This window comes from Amblyomma americanum, chromosome 1 (genome assembly GCF_052857255.1).
Source record: "Amblyomma americanum isolate KBUSLIRL-KWMA chromosome 1, ASM5285725v1, whole genome shotgun sequence".
Classification (NCBI taxonomy): Eukaryota; Metazoa; Arthropoda; class Arachnida; order Ixodida; family Ixodidae; genus Amblyomma; species Amblyomma americanum.
Window position 1 is genome coordinate 113,124,379 of NC_135497.1, and position 20,376 is coordinate 113,144,754.

Here is a 20,376-nt window from a genome sequence, read left to right on the forward strand (position 1 = left end):
GCCATCTCTTAAGCACTGCACCACTACGCCAGGAGTGGTATAAGGACTCCAAGGGATCTATGATTGTAAAGTCGAGAATGACTGATTCCGTATATATGGGCGTTAACCCACTAAAGCTATCGTGTCATACCCTAGGGCAGAGCTTAAGTGTCCCCTCAATTTTTTAAATTGATAGATGCTTCTAGGTCACATTCTATGCAGTCTCACTTGCATTGTCCAAAAATCACTGCAAAGTTGACTCAAAAAACAGAGCTGAAACTTATGCCAAACAGAATGCTGAAATTTCTGCCAGAAATGTATTCATACATGGGGAAAATAACTTTCTTTACTGAGTTTAATTTGGACCAATGCCACCCTCCAGCGAGCAGTTAGCTTAAAGTCTTAGACCACTGGACCATAGCTGCAGGGGCCTGCGTATAAGTTCGTAGCTAGAGCAGCAGCATGTGTTGCTTGCTAGAGACATGGCAAGTGCACTCATAACAGCTGACACTACTTTATGGGCACTGGCAGTGACTGTGAAAGCGCAGATGGTAGTGCCTATAGCACTGACATAGAGGGGAAGGGCATTGACCATTATCATCATTATCTGATATGTTCATTCTATGTGTCCACATGCTTTTCCTCAGTTGCAGCCATTTGATGGGGCTAGCTGATTTGAGAGGCAGGAAGCCTCTTCAGGGTCTGGAAGGCTGTTTAGTTTTGACAAAGGAGTACAGGAGTTGTCAGCTTATCCATAGTGGCAGCTTTATGCAGCCACATGCTGAGGCAAGAACGTGGCCAAGCCTGCTGGGTGTGTTGTTAGAGTCAAACGGAAAAGCAAGCAAACACCACTGTAGGTATGTATATGAATTGGCCGAGACCTTTTCAAAGAGTGCAGCTAGCACCATCTACCTTTGCAAGGATGTGCTATGCTGATCCTGCAGAGCATTTCTCAGCATCAGGCTTAGGCTACATAACATGAAAAAGCTGCTCTAAATTGGCTTCTTGCTTGCTACAAAAACTGCTCGGAAACACTCACAGCCTTTCCCACCATTGAAAATGCGTGTGCGCTAGAAATAGGTAGACAGTATGGCGTAAGAGACAGGAACTTTAGTAGCTAGTAGTCGTGTTAATTACAAAGCTGCGCATATCAGGTTCGTTTTATATTGTTCTTTCCATTGTCTTTTTGTTTCTTGCTTATTTGAAATCATCTTCGTAGTAATATAACTGTTGCTTTTGGGAAAGCAGAACAATTGTTGACTCTTGTGGTATTTTTTCAGCAAGCGAGTAATATGTTTTAAAGCAAGGTATGTCGCTCCATTTGTAGTAAACAAAGTTGAAAGGGCTCCAAGGCAGTTGCCTCTGGCTAGTAGGAGCGAATAAAATGCAGTTAAAAGCATCCCTGCACTAGGTAATGACCAAAGTGTGAGCTGTTGTATAGCTGAGCTTTTGGTTGGCACTGCTTTCGAGCATGGGGCAGTTTGGCTGAAGAAAATACTATGAGGAGAATGGAAAATAGCTTATTTACACTGTCTGCAGAGGCATATTACAAGGATTCAATACGGTGGCTAATGTGATCTTTTGATGTCGATCTCCCTATTGTTGTGTTTCTCTAATTTGTATCCGCACTTGCTCCTGTTTTACTCATGGGTGTCTATTGGTGACAATCTTCACATGTCTGACTCGGCAATGGCTCGCGTGACAAAGATGCGCCAGCATGTTCCAGGTAGTGGGTCGGAAACAGGCTTTGACACCATAGAATTGTGTCACCTAGGCTGCACAAATTCTGCGGTGGTCTACATTGGTTTATGTCTGGACTTTTTTTTTCAACACTCACTTGGTCAGTGAAATGGGTTATACTGTGATTGTTAGCATGCTGCCTGGCCTCAGCAGGTGGCCAGCAGTAGGTTTTTTTTTTCTTGCTTTGGACGTGCAATAAGGGGTCTTTCTTGTGGGGTAAAAGGGAAAGCTCCATTTTCAGTAGTAGTGTGAGATGGCCTAGATTTTAATTCCTGCCCTTATATGCTTGTCAGCCTTCTGAGCATGTTTATAATTCTTTTTTGGCATAGGTTTTATGTCGATTTTGGTGACCTTTACTGCAATAGCTATATGAAGGCCTTTCTCCAGGGTTTATAGCATCATTGGTGCTGTCATAGTATGCAGTGGGGGAATGGTGTGGCACTTGTGCCGAATTCCACCTTTGGAGTGAACCTGTTACACAGTACTACAAAGGGGGCTTTTTTATTTTAACTGTGTGCCGGTTTTGCACCCAAATAGAATTCCAGTAACTAATCGGGGCCATAGCCAATGTCCCTTGCTTTTTGCGGCAGGAAATTTTAAATTCTGCGAATTGATTCATTCTAAAAACAGCGCACACAAGACAGGGACGATGTAAGGAAATGACAATACGAGCGCTGACTTACAACTGATCTTTATTGAGCAAAATGTGCACAATACATAGGAAGGAAGTGGCAGATGCAATCAGAAGCAGTCGACGTCGGAAGGTGTAAATGGCCATAAAAGCGATAAAAACGTAAAAGGGTTTTACGTTATTTACTCGCTTTTACTGGCCATTTACACCTTCTGACGTTGACTGCTTCTGATTGCATCTGCCACTTCCTTCCTATGTATTGTGCACATTTTGCTCAATAAAGATCAGTTGTAAAGTCAGCGCTCGTGTTGTAGTTTCTTACATCGTCCCTGTCTTGTGTGCGCTGTTTTTAGAATGAGTACATACCAACTCGCCCATTCTTCTACTTCTGCGAATTGAGAACAAAGAATCTGCGAAGTTCCGCAGGAGACATCAAATAATGTTTCTGCGTCCCACGTAGCCATAGTTGCCTTCGGACGTTAAACCCCATAAAACCTAAATAATGCTTCACAATGCACCTCGCATTGTATACAGAACCATGATATGAATTTAGTGTGATTGTCTTTCTTTTTTATGAGCTTCTAAAGGTGGCTAGCCAAAGCGACTTTTGCCACCCAGGCAAGGGGGGGCATGACTTTGAAATCCCCAAAATTGCCAAAAGAAATTGTAGCATTCCCTAGTATGCCTCGTTTTTTTTTTTATGCTGTCCCGAAGTTTCATTGCTGAAATTGACCGGGAAATACTCTGGAAAAAATTGTTTTGTGAATCGCAGGGTCTGTCTTTTGCGAGGAAATGCTTGAACAGTGGGCATTTTTTCTGTTGTGGTTTTCTGCCTAATACTCGCCTTGCCGGGCAGATTTCTTCACAACTGTGCTGTCTGTTTTTACCCTGTTGTTTTGTTGCATTCTGAAGACCATAGTGCAGGTCACAAGGCCCTTTTTCTTTTTTCCAATTTAGTAATTTTAAAACTTCTCTATGAAATTTTCTTCTCAATCTAGATATGTCAGTGGGCACTACATCACAAAAATTCAACACCAAAACTTGTTCTCTGCAAAAGAAAAATTCTAAGGATGTCTTGACCTGTAGCACGCCAGGAGGTATGCAATGAATGTTGAACCAGCCTTCTGCCACATTTTCTTAACTCACATTTTCTTAATTCTGCAACCTTTTCACAAGATTCAGAAGAAAATATATTAAAAAGCAATTTTCTAGAGATGTAATAACTTTTCTGAGAGTAGACATAAAATTATTTTTAATATGCTGAAAAAGGAAAAAAAAAATTTTTTTACTGAAAGCTGCGTCCCCTCTCAAGAGGTGTTAGGAGAAGCCAGCTTTTTATTTTCTTTGGGGCAAAGAGTGTGGTGCACAAGTGAAGAAAACAAAAGTTTGCTCTGAATATGGAAAGGAGGCAGTGTGGGCCATTGAGAAAGAGAAGGCGCAGGAAGAATTGATAGTAGGGAAAGCAGAGGAGGGCAAACGGGCACAGGACTGGGCAGCGTGAACACAGATTAGTGGCAGCACGCCGGTGATGGCGGCTGGTGCTGTGTCGTCGGCCATGTGCATTGAAGTATCGGAGGTTTGGCTTGGCTCAATAGTGGCGCTTGCATATGAAGCCCTGTTTCTTAACTCTTTCCGTACTGTGGGGAAAATGACTGTTTTTTAAAGGTTTCAGTACATTTTTTTTTTGTAAAAACTATTGCATACAAAATTTAATGCAATACCCAAAAACAATGCTAAATAAAGGTGCTTTCTAGGCATATAGGTTTAAACAACAAATTGCATGTTGCAACAAAAATTTTATTTGCCAAAAACGACTTTTTAGGAAAAAATTAAACGAAACTTAAGACACGCTTGTATTTGAAAAGAAAAAAATGTTCAAAATGTTCCGGAAATATGCAAAATGTTTGTCATTCTAGTGGCCACTATCTGCAAGAAAAAATCAGTTCTACCTTGAGTAGTATTCTTGCTACAAAACAATAACTGGAAACCCAATAATAGGGCATCGGAGCGCGGCCGCCTGTGTTATTTCAGGCTGGTTTTTGTCATCACGAATGTCAAAACTGAATCATCTTCAGCATCTGCAGCATCTTCAGGCTCGTTGCAGCACAGGCCGTTGATTAAATCGCTCTCAGACGACACAGAGATATTTACGATGTATTAGAGGTGCCGTGCACATGTGGAGTCTGCCTAGCAACTTTGACGGTACAGCATTTTTGGAGCACATTCAAAAATGCCGCTTCACGGGGGGGGGGGGGGGGGGGGGGGGGGGGGGGGGGGGACTATATCGGAAATAAAACTTCGGTTCTCCGACTACAAGCCAGACGCGCATCGTGCCTGTAAGCAATGTGAAAGGCTCCAAAATTGAGTGGCAAAGTCGTCGTTAGTGGGCAGCATGGCGGGCAAAGAGCTCAGTTCTGCGTCTTCATGTCTTCGCAGCATGTTAAAAAGTTTCCCCTTGCGGCACAAAAGAAAATTACACCGGAAATGAAACTTTGGTCCCTTGGCTACAAGCTATATCCGCAGCGTGGTTGTAAGCAGCTCGGGAGGTTCCGAAATCGGAGCGCGAAATGATCGTTAGCGGGCTAACTATGCTCAGTGGGCGCGGTAAGGAAAGAGTTAAATAACAACATATCTGATGCTTCAGTATTTTAACATGCCATCTGCATTTTGTGGGGGCCCTTTGTGATAGTTGAGCTGAAAAGTTTGGCATTGTGTTATCTTATAATCGTAATAATATTCCTTTTAAATTCTCCTGAGTCGCCAAACTCCCACCTCGCGTTCTTTTCGTGCAAATTAGTTAAAATAGTCATTTTTCCATTATACTGTCATTCCTACTGATGTATCAAAACATCAAAAAAGGGACTATGTCCTCTAATACACAATTCTGCAAAAGACGCTTAAATCCGTGATTTTTCGTGGAATTTCGGGAAACTGGGGGCCTTAGTTATAGCCAGTGCTACAGTTGGATACAACTTAAGTCTGCAGTGAAACTCCGCCCACATTCACAAACGCCATACAGAATTCCTCCGTGACAAAAAGTAGTTCATTGTTAAAACTTTTCTTGTTACCTAAACAAGAAGCTAATCACAAGAAGAAAATTATAAGCTCTAGAATTTTGACGCGTAGCTTGTTTAATATTTTCAGACATGAAAGACCTGATTTTGTTCACTGTTGTAATTGGCGAGCGGTGTAACACATAATGCCGCGGACTGTGGTCGAGTGTTACCAGTTGCTTCTTTTTTAAGTTCTATCCTACTGTAGGTGGAGTAGTTGCGGCCTCCTGTGAAGTGAATTAGTAATGTATTTGTTCACAATGGTGGAAAAAGGGTCCAGGGAATGATTCATGGAACCAGTTCCATTTTACTTGCTTACACTTTTCTGCCAGCTTTAAGTGCTGGGAAATACTTTATGCATTTTGCACTTCTGTCTTGGCAGTGTAACCATCTCTGGAGCGTTATCCAAACTGAAATAACCCTGCAGGAAAGAAACAAACTGGGGTGATATATGTAAACATAGTTTATTTATTTATTTATTCACATGCCCTAAAGGCCTCAGGAAGGCATTACATAGGGGGGAGGAAGAATACAAGGCGTGAATGAAAGCAATAATAAACACAAATAATAACAACAAACAATGCGGCAGATACTTCATATATAAAAAAAAGACTTCAGTTTACGAACAAATTCATCTCGGCTTTTAACTGACACAATGCTATCTGGAAGTTTGTTCCAGTGACGAATATCTATGAAGAGCGGTGAATGATGAAGTAAGTTAGTGCGAGCAAATATGGGCTGGACTTTGAAGGTGTGGTCGATGTGTGGAAAAATGCGATGAGCAGGCGTGATATGAGCCGGGGAGAACGATGACAGTGTGTGATAATACAGATGGAAACATGACAAAAGAGAAAACAGTCTCCTTTTTCCAAAGAGCATAAATTTTGTGGTCTTTTTATTCTTATAACACTAGATGTGCATGCATAATTTGCTGTGACGAACCGGGCAGCTTTATTTTAAAAAGATTTTAATTTATTGACTAAATACGCCTGATGGGGATTCCCGATTAGTGAAGCATATTCTATTTTAGGATGAACAAGTGTTTTGTATGCCAGAAGCCTTGTAGATGCGTTAGAGTTATGTAGGTTGCGTTTAATGAAACAGAGTGACCGAAACGCCTTACTGGTGACTGTGTCAGTGTGATGTTGCCATGTGAGGATGCTTGATATGTGGACGCCAAGGTATTTATGAATGCTGACCGTTTGAATAGTTAGACTGTTTATAGAGTAATCCTTGCCTATTGCATTAGATGTAGTGGTAAATCTCATAGACTTTGTCTTAGAAATGTTTGTTTCCATCTGCCAGCGTTCATGCGAATTAGCAAGTTCATTAAGGTCTGACTGTAAAGTAACGATGACCGAAGGTCCATGCATCTCCCTGTAAATGACACAATTGTCTGCAAATGATCTTATAGTGAGGTAAGGTTATTACTAATGTCATTGATATATATGAGAAAGAGAATAGGCCCAAGCACTGTACCCTGTGGTACACCAGATTTAACATGAGCCAGAGAGGAACTCGCGCTATCTATGGAAGCAGACTGATAACGACCGGTTTGGAAATGTTCAATCCACTGAATAACATTACTGTTGGTATTAAGGCCCCGGTAAGTTTCAGTATTAAACGTTTATGTGGGACTTTGTCGAAAGCTTTTGAAAAATCAATGAATATGGTGTCAATTGGCAAAGAAGCGGGGGCTGCTAAATGAAGGTCAGTTATCAGTTCAAATAATTGTGTTTCACTAGATCTACCACTGTGGAAACCATGCTTTTTAACCAGAAGGTAATTTTGTCGTGTTAAATACTTGATAACTGCTGATAATATAATATGTTCTAGGAGCTTGGAAGGTATGCTTGTGAGTGAAATGGGCCTGTAGTTAGAAAGCTGAGAAGGATTACCGGATTTAAAAATTGGAACCACTGTAGCTAATTTACACTCATCGGGTACTTGCACTGTATCAGTAGATTGCTGAAATAAGGTGGTTAAAATATCACATGTGACAGGTTTTGTCATTTTCAATAATTTTGCACAAATACCGTCAGGCCCTGCCACCGAGTTAAGAGCGAGATGGTCGATGGCAGATGCAGTTCCTTCGGAGCTGATAATAATATCATCCATAACGGAGCTGAGGGAGTCACATGTTAGATCGGGTGGCAGGGGATTTTTGTTCGTAAATACAGACCCAAAATATGAATTGAATTCAGCTGCTGTCTCTGATGGTGAGAGCACTCTGTCGTCTTTATTAATTTGTATGGCGTTAGAGGAATACTTCGCTCTGCAGAAGGCAAAAAAATTTGGAAGGAAGTGTTTAAGGTGGCGGGCCCACTCTGACGGTGAACGGAAAACGTTTTTGGTGATATTCGTATGTCGACTGTACCTCGCTCGTTAGCTTCATAAATATGGTTCAGATATTTCCAAAAAGCAAATTTTCTCAGCTTTCAAAAGATGCATCTGGTTTAACGATAGCTGCAAATTTGTTTCACCTCTAAAAGAAAAAGCAAAGATGAAAAATGGCAGTTGAGCTCAAATGCAAAGTTGTGAAAAACCTATTGCACCCAAAGAAAAATCTTTCGAGATACTTTAAGATCTGATGCTAATGAACATGTTTAAGCATTTAGAAATATGTGTATATGGTTAGTTTATTAGCCACGCATGTTTGAAAAACGTAGAAAACAGAACAGTGCCATCTGCAATAACTTTTGGGATATGCATTGTCCTGCCGCGACTTTTTGCCCAGTTTGAGATCGTGTAATCGTCCTTCCTTTCTGAAAATATCATTCATCTGCCTCATTTAGCTTAAAGGTTATTCGTGATCAAAGTTACCATTTTTTCGAAATAGTTGAAAACAAAATGCTGTACTGTTCAGGTAACAAGCGCTTGACAGTTCTGAGATTTTGCGTGAAGAAACTTAATACTTCGCTCTACATGGCTAAGCATCGCCTTTACTCAACGGCTTTTGGGGAATGTGCACTGTCTAGTTGATTTTAGCTACCTTCTTCATTGTGCTTATGAAGGGCACAAGCTCTTGAAACGTTCCGCGGCTTCTTTTTTTTCTGATAAATATACTCATAAAGTATCGAGCTCTCATTCGTTTAATCAACTTGTAACAATTATCAACTACAAAGTCCACAAAATACAAACAATAATAGCAATAACTCAGTGTCATGCGATAAATGTAGTAAGTAGTGCCATCTACATTAGTGCACGTGTGCTAAATGGTCACAGTTCAGAAAAGTGAGGAGTGTGGCGCTGCCAAACAGCTAAAATTAGCTAAAATTGGGAGGTGTTCCCGAGCACACCGGAGACCTACTAGCGGAGAAGTATAACGGTTTACCTGACCTCTCTTGCACATGCGCAGTGGCATTGTTGGGGTGAGGTGGAGCCACTGCGTGTGCGCAGCCGTCGTCCGGTAAACCGGTATACGTCTCCGGTGGTACGTCTCCGGTATGCTGAAAACGTCTGATGTCTCTACGATGTTTGCACATTGCCCTCCATTTCAAAATGATATGCTACTAACCCATGAAACCCAAGGGCGGGCTCAACACAAAAGTACACACGTTTCTGGCGTGTTCCCGAAGCAATAAATACGACAATACACTCTGCTTACATTCAAATAATGAACAGTTGTCCACCCAATATATCGTTTCGAAAACTACCAAGGCATGCACTCTGCTTTTAGCGCGTGAATTATCATGGAAAGCTGAAGCAAGACAGGGGAGCAGCTGCCAACGTTCTTCCATAGCGTGCCACTCTTGACATCGCGTTTCAGTGTCGAATAAAATACCGTGGGGAAAAAAATCTCGGAAAATGATTACAAGCATGTTATAGTTGCCTGACAACCGACGATGTGAAAATAACAGCTGTTCCTTTAATTTCCAGGTACGCACGCGCAAACACACACACACACACACGTGCGCGCGCGCTTTTTCCATCTTTGATTTAACCCAAATCGGGGCAAATCGACGCAAGGCAAGTAAGATATATATTTCAGCATGCGATGGAAAACTCTAGAGGTAATAAGCAACCTAATTATGTAAACTGGATGCAATAAAGACATACGTCTAACATAAACAAGAGCATGCAGTTGAGGGTCCAAGTGCGAGAGTGGAGGAAGACACCCTAAATGCCTATAGAACTATCCCTTTATAGCCAACCCCTTTTTTGGCAACGGTCCTGTGCACCCCCCCCCCCCCCCCCCTTTCTTCGTACAATGTTTAGTCTGAGTCTGCCTCGTGAATGATATTCATCTTTACTGCATTTTTGTGAACCTTGGCAGAATTCTGTCTAGGTTGATCGGAATTGGTTGCAAATGCCGCTGCTTATACGATGAATATTTTTCTTCTGATGTGTGCACATTTCGACACCTGGCGGCGCTAACCCTTTTGGCAGCAATTTTTGTCTCTTGTGCAATGTCGATTCATCTCACCCACTTCTCTATACCTTGTTCTTTACCAACCGTAATTTCTAATGTTGGACAGGCAACCGTCGAGCGCTGACTGAAGTTGTCAAGCGGTCTTTGTTATACTTGTATTATCATAGATGTAATATCATTTGATAAAAACATTTTTTTGGCGCTAGAGTTAGCAGGCTGCACTCTAGACCAGGAGTGTTCCGACTACTACTAATATTGCTGTGCATCAATAGTGACGAAGTGATTGCACGCGCAAAAGACGAGGGCAGAAGGAATGACACAAGAAAGGCACCGACTTCAACTATAAGGTTCATTGAAAAAAAAAAACGCTAGAAATATATGCATGAGACATAAACAAAACAAATAATTTGAATGATATCACACCTTTCCTTTCTTTTTGGCGTCCACTTTCTTTTTTGGCTTGCTTAGTAATTTGCGCTGCGTAATTATGTGGACAATGTATCACTAACTCTCCCAAGTTTCCACTGTATCGACGTTGTGCCTTAGGCGGTGCGGGCTAGGCAGTATTATTTTTCTTTCTTTTTCTTTGCCCACACTAATATATGTACAACTCAAGAACGAAGTGGCACATACCCTCAAAGGAGGCCCTCCAGAAAGTAACGTCGACCGTACAGCTTTCTGTGGCTATGCAGCCAAGGCTAAACAAGAGAGGGAAGGAAACAGTCCTTTGTTCCCGTGCCACGCATCCTTGTCCCGAACAAAGATCACCCCACCTCTGATGCCGTTTGGACAAAGACGGTACCCTCTTTGTCCTGGCTCTCTAACTTTTTCTATTCACCCTTCCACTACCATAGCCCGAATAAAAAAAGCCCCACTCGGGACGACAAGGACAAAAGGGCCTTCTTCCCTCTATAGTTTAGCCTTGGCTGCATAGCCGCAGAAAGCTGTTCGGTCGACGTGCTTGGCTGCAGGGCTCCTTTTGAGGCGAATATGCTGCTTCGTTCTTGAGTTGTGCCCGACTATAGTTGGTGATCCACGTCCTTTATCTGTGTCACGCGCATTAGTCAAGCTAGCAAGCCGCAGTTCAGCTACCGTGTGTGGTTCTGGAAATCCGAGCAAGGGGCAGTCAGAGAAAGAAGCATGCCGAACCACCCCAGCCAACAACTCCCTCCCACTCACAACGAGGACAAGCAGCCGGGTTTGCCATGGTTCGTTTGTAACCCTCCGAAGGCAGGCGCAGCAACAAAAGAAAAGCCTTCACGCAGCGCGGGTCAAGAAAGGACCGGACACTTATCTCAACATCTCAACCAAATTCGGTCTTGGGTCGCTCGGGGCCAAGATGGGAAGACACTTCCTTAGTCATGGATCAGTGTCGTAGCCTGGTGGCAGAATCTGAACTACTTGCAAGATGGCGGCAGTGGAACCGCCACCTTAATATCCTTGGAACTGTGCTGGCTACATTGACAGTGAACCATATTATAGGCCAGACATTTTAAATGTCGATTTACTTGCGAAGTGAAATTGAGCAAAAATGAATGGGTACAAGCAATGCCACAAAATGTATTAGAGTTAAATATACGTTCCTTATGTCAAGAACATCATGTGTAAATATTGCAGGTGCTATTTTAGGTTGAATGGTATGGTATTGCTGGGTTTACCATCTCGAAGCCGCTCATGGGCTCTGAGGGATGCCGTTGTGGAGACCTTTGTATTAATTTGACGTGACCCGCGTGGCCAGTGCTGGCTGCATGCCAAAGGGGATAAAGTAGCACCAGCACGAAAGCTTCAGAATGTTCTGGATCTTTGCATCAGCTGGACTCTGCCGCTGTTGCTCTGCCAATCGCTACGTTGAAAAGACTTCAATAAATGTGGTCGCAGTCGTGTACTTGGCGACCTCCATCCTCCGTATTCTGGTGACCCGTCAAGCCATGCCTTCTTCCTGACAACGTTCCGGGATGGCAGGCTGGCCAGGACTGACCTTTGACCCGCTGCTTCTGCCGTTCTGGCCCAAAAGGCATCTGTGTGTGATTCACCCAGCTCGTGGCTGCACTCTACCTTAGTGGCAACACCTCTCCTCTCGCCCAACGAACTGTGCCGATCCGCCTGCCCTGCCTTAGATTGCAGGCCATGCGACGAGCTGCAAGTGGTCATCCTGGTGGATTTAAGCACCACCTGCCATCCACTGCCACTTTACAAGCGGCCCGCACACTATCGCCAACGCCAGTGACTGCTCCTGCACCAGCCTCATTCTCGTCTCCACCTTCTTCATTGCGACACAGCTCGCCCCAGCAGCCTCTGGTCGCCTCCCTGCCTCAGTGTCTCCGGTCAGGTCGCCCGATTTCAAGGCTCGCTTTGTGGGACTGAACACAGCTTTGATGCAACTGCTCAACTGCCACAGACATCTACATCTGTCTCTGTGAGTTTGGATGTCGCCGTCTCCCAGCCCGCATCCATCACTGCATCTCGTGGACATCTTTTGGATCGAGTACACTTGCTTCTCCTTTGCCAGGCAATGGCATTCCACCACCTGGGGTCCCTTAATCTGCACTAACAGCGCACAGATGTTGTTGCATTTTGTCTCCGTGGAAATGCTGCTTTCGCAGTCGGGATTCAGTCCAACATCTGTTGGCTTTGCAATGCCATAGCCACTAAGCCACTGTGGCAGGTTATTTTACATTGTGTAAGCAACTCACACCATAGTGCATTGGGTAAACAAAGAGGAAAAAGCAAAGAGAAAAAGCAATGTCACATTCAGAATACATGATATGAATGCACTGTGGTAGATGGCTGTTCTCATGGCTGTTGTAGAGACTGTATTGGGGATAAAAGCAACTTATTGCCATCGTTGCTTTCATCAGCCGAGTTTATTCCAGAGCATGACCTCATATTATTATTGTTGTGCACCATCCTTGGCCAGTTTGTGGTATTCATGGTCGGTGTCATAATTGGAACATACCCATGGTGTTTTTTTCTCAGTTTGGACGGAGGGCTACCGAAATCTTGATGCTGGTTTGTTTTGTTTCCACCTAAGTTTTTATTGCGAAAGCAATACGCCAGGTCTAACTGCTTATCACATATGCTTCGTCACGTATGCCATGGCCCCCCCAGAGCCGGCGATGTGCTTAACAGGTGGTGTGACGTCAGCTCTCACCGTTGCTATGGCGACGTGTGACATCAGCTTGCTCCCCGCCGCAGCTAGAAGGGAGCCGCTCGTTGCGTGTGCCGTGGCCCCCGAGCCGGCGCCGCGCCTAACAGGTGGTCTCTCCGTTGATATGACGACCTCCTTGCCTTGCGCTCGCTCCATGGCTGCTTCACTGGGATATATAGCGGTGCGCTACGCGTTGGTTGATCAGTCTCGCCATGGAAGTTACCGACGAAGAGTCTATATCTGAATCTAGTTGCTCTACTGCTTCGGAACAGTTAAATTCTAAGGTGAAAGCTAAGCAAGCTTTCGTAATTCAACCAGGTTTAACCAGAGTTAAATCACAGCCAATTTTATGTTTTACTGGAGCTTTGTTTTTTTTTCTGTTGACTTGCTTTTTGCTGGCACAAAAGAGTGTTCAGTAGTGCTGATTTTAGGCAAGCTGTTATTGCATCTTTGAGTATGCGACTACATACACAAACAAGAAGGAAGACAGGAGTGACATCATGGAGCGACATTTCCAGCTGTTAAAAAGAAGAAAAGACATCACAGAGTGGTGCTTCTAACTGTTTTGTTTGACGGACCGCTCTTCAGCAGAGGGGAACAGATGATACACAGAGGGCTACTTAACTGTTGATATGAAGTAGTGCTCTTTGTATTGTCTTTACTGAATTGCCCCCATGTCATTAGCACTTTTTGGTGTCCCTTGTTCTCTTCATTCTTCTTTATGTGTGATGTTTAGAATTCTAGGAAAAGAGCAGCTCCTAGGCTACTCAAGATGTAGAATTAAAGGTGTTAGCTATTGTTTTACTATGAGGCCACCTCAGTGCACCTTTCAATGCCAGGTTGCACATCCAGTTCACAAGGAAAGGGATTTTTTTTGCGCAATACTCTTATTCTTATTCTCTAAGCTTTTGTGGTCTTCTGTAAAGTTTGTGCAAAGCTGGTGATTACAGTGTGGTACTGCATACTGTATGGTATATTTCTGGTGGTCTGCCTGATACGATCCTTGCCCCATGAATGCCCTCTGCAACTTTGCTGTACTGTATTTCTCCTTGTTTGTGACTGTGTAAAAGCTGTTTTGATTTAATTGCCATTGATTGCTTTGTTTCAGGGCACCAAGACTATTCTCAAGCAGCTTGGCTATACACAGGAGACCTCAAAGGGCTACATTTTCCCACTTCATTCCTTTGGACCCCCGCTCAATGTGATCAAGAGCCTCTCCTTGGAACTGGCCCTGGCTGCCGCAGAGCTGTCAGTTTTCTACAACAACCACCACCCTCACCCAGAGTACATACGAAATATCATGTGCCCTGGTGGCGCCCTTCTTCCCTCGGCTTCCAGCACTGAGCGCCGGGAGTTCAATGTCATGGACCTTCTGGCAGAAGTCGGGAACTCGGCAAACTTGAGGGTAAGCCATTTGCTGATTACCATGGATTCATCTGACGAATGAACCCATGGCATTGTAGTATGTGCTATTGTGTTACACAGCATATGTACAGAAATAGCCAGATGTAGAAGTTCTGTGTGCCTTGCAGCCTATAGTGATGGCTTCTGTTCTTGTTAAACTTGAGGTGCGCAGAGTGTTTTGTGTGGAGCTAAGTGACTAAGGCTCCAGATGAGTGATGGCTACGCTCTCTCATGGCTGAGAAAGTCCTGTTAAAGCAGCAAAGGGTGAGTGGGTAGTATGTATTAAGCTGTTGTTATATTTGTGCGTTGCCAACCACCTGAATACCTTTAAGAATCTGTGAATTAATTGCCTAGTTAGGTTCTAGTTTAAGAATTCATGGATACCTTTAAGAATCTGTGAATTAATTGCCTAGTTAGGTTCTAGTTTAAGAATTCATGTGTAGCTGCCAAGTGTGCGAAGTCTGTTTGGAAGGTGTCTGACTGGATTTATTGTCTTCAAAACCTGTGACTCAGCATGCACCTCATTTGTTAGCCTGTGGGAAACTTTACTTTGCACGCGTGAACAGCATCCAAGGTTGGCTGTTCAAGTCAGAAACAGAACTTTATGGGAATGCAGCATTTACCGTATAAACGCTTGTAAGGGCAGCACCCGTGTATGGGCCGCACCCCATTTTCCCAAAGGAAATATTACCAAAAAATAATATCCCTGTAAGAGCTGCACCCAAACTTTCCATGACCCATGCCGTGAATAAACTTCGAAATGCACGCGCCATGGCCTCCGCAATCAGCTCCAGCTGCGAGCAACGGGGCGCATGATTGCAGAGGCAACGCCATACGCACAGGAGCTTCCAGGTGCCGCCCACGGATGGCGTCCGAGGTGGCTTATCATAATCAACATTTTCCTCCGTCGTGAGTTCCTGCTATCCATATCGGCATCAGTATCACTAGCCCCATTGTGGCTGTCAGAGGCACGGGGTTTTCGTGTGCTGGCGCTGGGCGTTGTAGTTTTAGCATGATAAGGCAAGACACAGCTGGGAGTTTGCTGTCGAAAGCAGCAAGCGTGCGGCGGGCAGGATATTCGACATGACTGAGAAGTGCGTTCGACGATGGTGCAACCAAAAGGATGCATTGAGGAACACAAGCTGTAAAAAGCGGGCTTACCGAGGCAAGCCGTGCAAGTTTCCCGAACTGGAAGAAGAGCTGCTCTGCTATGTGATGGAAGCGCAAAACAACGGCGACGCGTTGACAGCTGAAATGCCGTGCGACTTCTTTTGGAATGAGTGTGCACCAGAGCACAGCACCAGCTAGGAGTCTGAATACACCACGAGTGTCGTAGAACGTAGAATAAATGCCACTGATTTCCTGATTGGTGTATTTTACTTGAAAAAATGTTTTTTTCGCAAATCGCCTGTATGAGCCACACCCCGAAAATTTGCCCTCAAATCTGAAAAAAAAGTGCGGCCCTTACACGCATTTATACGGTAAATAGCTCCACCACCATGAATGCGATGCCAGCACTTCAAACTACACCATTCAGTTACAGAGGTGAGGGTGGAGACTTGCTCATTCACAGTGGGGTGTCCTCTAGTGCGCAGCCAAGTCAGGTGCAGGCTGAACCACGGGTTTTGTGGACTTGGATCAGGCTATATTTCTTGGCAGCCCTCGTGGTCTCTTCGTCTTTAATTTTTGAAGCTCTGCTTTGCTTGTGTTATCTGCAGGACCTGACGCAGGCACCCATACCAGCACAAAACCTAATGAGTCCGTCGCCACACAAAGGCCGTGGTCGCCCTCCTGCTGTAACACGGGCCTCAGAAGTTGTGGCCAACTGTGCCGCAGCGTGCAACTGTCATGCCTACTATGACAACTACACTGCTCAGCAGCAGCAGCAGCAGCAGCAGCAGCAGCAGCAGCAGCAGCAGCAGCAGCAGCAGCAGCAGCAGCAGCAGCAGTTGCCAGCACACCAGCAGCCACTACACCTGCAAACACCCAGCCATCTTCAGCCAGCACACCAGCAGCAGCAGGAGCTGCAGCGACACCAGCAGGAGATTCAGCGGCACCAGCAAGAAATGCAGCAACAGGAAATGCAGCAGCAGCAGCAGCAGCAGCAACAACAACAACAACAACAACAACAACAACAACAACAACAGCAGCAGCAACAACAGCAGCAGCAGCAGCAGCAGCAGCAGCAACAACAACAGCAACAGGCAGACCAGCAGGCTCAGCCGCAGCAGCAGCAACAGCAGCAGCAACCACCGCAGCAGCAGCAGCAGCAGCCGCCGCAACAGCAGCCACAGCAGCAACCACCACCCCAGCAGCCTCAGCAAGACATTCAGCAGCAACAGCAGCAGCAGCAGCCACCACCACCACCACCACCACGAGAGCCCCAGCCGTGATGGGGACACATAGAGGGTGCCATTGCTTTATGCCTCCCTCTTTTTATTTTCAAATTTACTGCTTCTAGCTGGGGGCAGGGTGTCTCGAATCAGTTAACTCCTTGAAAAACATCTCGAGGAAACCTTTAAGCCATAAAAGAGCGCACCAGATGTTAAATGTTGCCTAGAGAGAGGCAGAGCATCGAGGACCTTGCCTTCATGCTTATGGAAGTCTGTGAGGTTTCCAAACTGCCCTTTCTTTTCAGTTGAGGATTGTTTACTCTTTTTTTTTTCTTACCCTCTTTGGAAGTTCGATTTTTCTTCTGGATAGTTCCGCTTGTCAGTAACAGTTAAGTTACTTTAATTTCTTGACATTAATTTCTTGCACCAAGATTGCTACAACGAACTTCTTTCCTTTTTTGTTGGTGGTGTCTCTGTTAAAAAATATGCTTTCTTTTATTTTGACTTCTTGAGGGTGCTGGTTCTCAATCATATTTGGTGAGGTGCGGCTCCAGGTAACTTGCATTTTGTCTGTTTAAAATACTTTCGGGCCACGGAAAAGAAAGGTGATTTGTTTTATTTAATGTTAGTATGCCTTCTTAATCGCAAGTTGAACAAGCTACTTAAGGCCACTTTTTCCTTTACTCTGCTGCTCTGTGGCAGCCTAGCATTAGTAGAAGTAATCTATCATGCACGTATCTGGCTTTAAGACAAGGATTGTATATAGCAGTGTAGTTGCTACTCTTAGCAATACTTAGCTGTGTCTTTTTCCTGTGGTGGCTTTGCTGTGTCTCCCTTTTCTTTTGTTCATAGGAAAGTAGGTAATGATTTGGTATGCATGCTATTTGTATGTATGCCATTGTAAGGTAAAGAGAAATGTGCGCACTGTTCGGTATTTTAAGCGTGGGAAGTTTCTTGTTTGGTGATTTTGCAAAAATATTGCCATAAAAAAAGTGAATGTGCTTTGTTTCAAGGGGCCCTGAAACAATATTTGTGGTCTTAATCTGATGATTGTCTTTCAAGGAGGTTGTTGTCAGCATTGAAGTCAAGTTTGAGAGCTCTGCGTGAACACTGTAATGGATAGCTTTTAAAAATTTTGCAGCCCTAGTTGATGAGGGTCGTGCTATTCTGCATATTTCAGCTGCCCCTACACATGGGAAACCAAGCGGGTGGGGTGATGTCACTTGTGTGAGCCATGTTATTGGACTTGGTGTTATCACCAGTATGTATTGTGTAATTTTTTAAATGCATCTGAGTAATAAACATCACTTGTGGTGCTTTTTTGCTTAGCATTAAAGTTTGCATAAAGGTAGAAGCAAGTGTTTATCTTCAATCCACTGCAGTGCTTCTTCCATAAGATGGAATTTGCTAGCAATGCTGTGTAGTACACCCCTGCATTTAGTGGGGATTTTTTGCCCTGCAGTGAACCACCCTTGCAGTTTCACTGGATGTGAAGCCAATTTAATTGCCTAAACAGGTGAACTGCAGCTTTCTTAGTTGAGATGGAACGCGGGGATCGCAATAAGGCGCGTATGATTGTATGGCTGGAAGCTGATCTCAGCTCTGTATGGTGTAACTGTGCTTCAGGTTCTAGGTTTGTGGTGAGGCGCAAATGAGTGCCTTGTCAGAATTGCTTGGACACTCCACTGGTCAGCTGCTTTGCCAACTAGCCGGTTCAGCTCTCATGCTTGCTCGGCTTTAAAGACTTGTGTTATGGGATGATACATTGCCATAAGGGTGTGCAAATTGAGCATGAAAACCACAGTGTGGGAGGGCAGCATTTGATTATGCACGACCCTCTTAACAGAGCACACACAGGAGAAATTCTTGTGAGAAAATATTGCTTCAGTAGCGGCCTCCATACCTAAATTATCCAGCCCAGTCCAACTAAACTGTTTCAGGATCCCTTTTATGTGTCACTGCAGCTTCATCGCAGCCATTGAGAAGCACTTATTGGATGAAAGCTTTGGTGACTTTTCCTTCTGAGCTGGTCAATGATGCGAACATTGTTTCAGCATAAATCAAAATAGTAGTTCCTAGAAAAAGATGTAAACCAATTATTTGGTTCTTGACTGCATAGTGAATGTGAAAAAAAAAAAAAATCTTCATAAAGTTTATGTTGTAATGGCTAGCTACTTGTTTCTTTAGCTTTTTCTTCTTCTTTAATTGTTACAACAGGTGTCTCTTTAGATAGCATAACCTCTCTGTTTAGTTCTACCTTTCTGAAATATAGTGCTTATGTGTAGATGTTCGCGTTATGCTAATACAGTGGCTGGTTCTTGTCTAATTTTCTGTACTGAGTGTGCTGCTGCTTGGCTTGTGGAAGTTAGTAGTGTCTGTCAAGGTTGTGTCATTCTGTTGGAGCACAAAAGATGTCATGTGCATTTTAAACATTTACTCAAGTTCAAACTGCAGCTTCATGTTTTTTGTTTTGTCTGAAGTATTATTTCGTATTGCTGTGAAGCTAAGCTGGGTTTCAAATGGAAGCATAACAGGTGAGTTACAGGTCAAAATGGAGCAGAATTAAGGTGAGAGAGATGATGCATATGGTGTATTCCACTCGGCGATTCGAAGCATCGCCCTAAACCCACGAAGAGGCCCAGCATCCACCGTGGCCCAATCAGACCTTGGGATCTGAATCCAAATTACCCATTAAAACACACTCTTTTGTTTCATAGAGCAAGAAACTTACTCCAAATTGCCATTTGGAATATACCATTAGATTCCTTGAGCTATAGCCTTCTCACAAGCATGAGGTGCCACATAAAAATGTTCTGTAGTGAAAAGGAAGTTTAGCATAGCTAAGGCAACTTGTGGCAACCAAAGTCATTTGTAGCTTTTTTCATTTCCATTGTGATGGTGTGTTTTATGATAGAATCAAGGACAACAGCTCTTCTCCCAAGGTTCACTTGGTACCAAGTGGGCCCTCCTGTTTTGCAACTTACAAAACCCACATTCGTTGCAATTATGTAAACCATGGCATGCAAGCTAAATTTTATGCCTTCCTTTGTGAAGGGCCGTTACTGTCTGTCTGTTTATGAAATGGGTCGCGGTTGAAATTTAGTGCTTGCAGTCTTTTTGTCTGCTGCGTAAGGATATGAAATCAAAAAGTATTGAATGTGTACTCTTCGTGTTTGTTCTGCTTGGAGCGTGTTTATTTCAGGAGTACATAAGTACAGAAATAATGCAGTGCTTCATATTGTCTTGTGACAGTATGGGGCTCATTTTTTTGCTCTTTTCTCTTGTACCCAATGTTTGCTTCTGCTTCTGGCTGCCCATGCTTAAGTGTTATTCTGATATGTCAAAATGTGTGTCAGGCTTTTTTGTGTTGTGATGTTTTGGCGTGCTTGTTGTATACAACTTTCAGATATGCATTACATATTTCTTATTCAGCTTACTTGCATGTGCTCTCATGCTTGTACATTCCACCTGTGGACATGTTTGTTGTGTGTGCAGAGTACATCTCTCACAAATTATGGTCAATTATGGTCAGTTATGGTTATGGTCAATTTGTTCAAGTAGGCGCATAAAATTTTCTCACGAAGATATGTCTCTGTGCTGCAAACTGAAGCTATGTACAATGTAAAGGCCGTGTGGGAAATGCTTTTCTTTAGGCTGTGGTTGTCTAGCTAGTATACAAAAGGTTTTACCTTGTACTCGATGATAAACCTATTTTT

At 43.8% G+C, this 20,376-nt stretch overlaps 1 protein-coding gene across 1 annotated transcript in view; it reads left to right on the plus strand.

The window, feature by feature from the left end:
- Positions 1–19,112, plus strand: part of LOC144113476 (uncharacterized) — a 36,186-nt gene extending 17,074 nt beyond the window's left edge. The window contains exons 4-5 of the mRNA XM_077646566.1: positions 14,032–14,328; positions 16,046–19,112. Of these exons, the coding sequence (XP_077502692.1) occupies positions 14,032–14,328; positions 16,046–16,720 (972 nt within the window). The 3' untranslated portion in view covers positions 16,721–19,112. The remainder of the gene's footprint in view (positions 1–14,031; positions 14,329–16,045) is intronic.
- The last annotated feature ends 1,264 nt before the right edge of the window (positions 19,113–20,376 follow it).